At 36.7% G+C, this 1672-nt stretch overlaps 1 protein-coding gene across 1 annotated transcript; it reads left to right on the top strand.

The window, feature by feature from the left end:
- Nucleotides 1-61: 61 nt before the first annotated feature.
- LOAG_19121 (hypothetical protein) lies at nucleotides 62-268 on the top strand (the record flags this gene model as incomplete). Its single annotated transcript, XM_020451775.1, has 1 exon — nucleotides 62-268. A coding segment is annotated over one exon (207 nt), but the record flags the coding sequence as incomplete, so codon positions are not given.
- Nucleotides 269-1672: the final 1404 nt, after the last annotated feature.

The raw sequence follows: 1672 nt of genomic DNA, 5'->3' as shown, positions 1-1672 counted from the left end.
CGACGCCAGCCAACTCCGCACCATCTCGCGAACAAATAGAAGCGTTCCATCAATTCTGGAGGAACAACGAGATCTGGAACGGGAAGTAGAAAATCGAAACCAGTTCGCGCTCCACCTCCTTGAACAACAACAGCAACAACAAGCGGAGTTGCACCAATATTTAGAGGAGGAAGAACCAGTACCGGCACTGGTTGACACTCCGGGTCAGCCGGGAGGAGGTGGAGGAGATGGAGGAGATGGCGGAGTTACGGCAGATACCGTACGATGAAAATGAAGCAGATTTTAATGGGACACCAGGAGCGTCGGCAGGAAGTTCAGAACACGACGAAGTTGAAAGCATCCGCGAAATAGTACTGTAAGTTTCATTTCTAATTGTGCAGATGTGACAACAACCACTCATAGATACTTGTCTTTTAATTGTTTTGCAATGCAGTTATTTCTTAATTGTAGTGTGCTTGCAAATGAGCATGTTGAATAAACAGTTAAGTCACTGTTCATTTCAAAAATTATTTGACAAAATTAATTCGACAAAGTAAATTGAAGCAAATTTATTTAGATATTTTTTCTCATGATATGAATTGTTGTAGGAAGTTAGTTAAAGAAATTGGCATCCTTGTAAATATTCCTACGGACATATCAAAATAAGATTTCGCAGTAAATTTTGAAATTATAATTTTTATTTTTCAGACAATTTTCGAAACGCCTGCAGGACAGAATGCTTGAAATTTGCAGTAATAACTTGGACAGTATTAACAATATATTAACCATACCCAATGATTGGGAATTTGAAACGTGAAGAACAACGCAAACTACAGGTCAAACTACAGGTCGATATGTAAAGGAAACTTTGAAGGAATAAAAAATGCTACTAATTTAATTGATAGCATATATTTGCCATAATTAAAAATATTTTTGTTTGAAAACATAATGAATTCATGGTAAAACATAATATTGAAGTTATTGTATAATAATAAAATGATTTCAATGCAAAAGTTATTCTCAATTGTCATAAAAGCAAAGGCTATGAATCCTATGACATCTTCATTTGATTGCAGTCACCAAAATTTAGCCTCATTCATGTGTGGACTTAAAACAAAAAATCATAATTGGATAGGATGATGGAAAGTTGATAGACTAACTATTATACTTTAGAGTTATTTAATTATTTAATTGGTGAGCAGTGATAGGTTTAACGCTTGAGCAATGAATCGCACTAGCCGCACTAACTTCCCGGTAATGAACTTCAAATACAACTTTGATTCTGAGATACCATTGGGAAGAATCACAGTTTGATCCAGTATGCGAAAACATTGCGAAATGAATCCCCCTCCCCTCATTCATCGCTTGTCGAGCTGTGTCGCTGAAATCGCGAGAAGTAGAAGAAAATAAGTGATACTCAATTTCCAATAATTAATTGTCTTATTGAAATCTTAATGTGATTAAGCTTTGTTCATAAGTGTATTCTAGAATATTCCATGCCAATGTATCAATGCACTTAAGTACAACAACCATTCCCATACCGTGGGAAATCATTCTTCACAATAACTCCGCCTCCACCTCATCCCTGGGATAGCTGGGATTTTGGATATGGGGGGAGGGAACCGGGTGGCTTGTTGCATTCGCGTTTATGTTGTTGGCGTGCTTGTAATTGCTGAATAAAGGTTTAATTAAC

Source organism: Loa loa (assembly GCF_000183805.2).
Source record: "Loa loa unplaced genomic scaffold supercont3.1818, whole genome shotgun sequence".
NCBI lineage: Eukaryota > Metazoa > Nematoda > Chromadorea > Rhabditida > Onchocercidae > Loa > Loa loa.
This window is presented reverse-complemented; position numbering and strand designations above follow the sequence as displayed.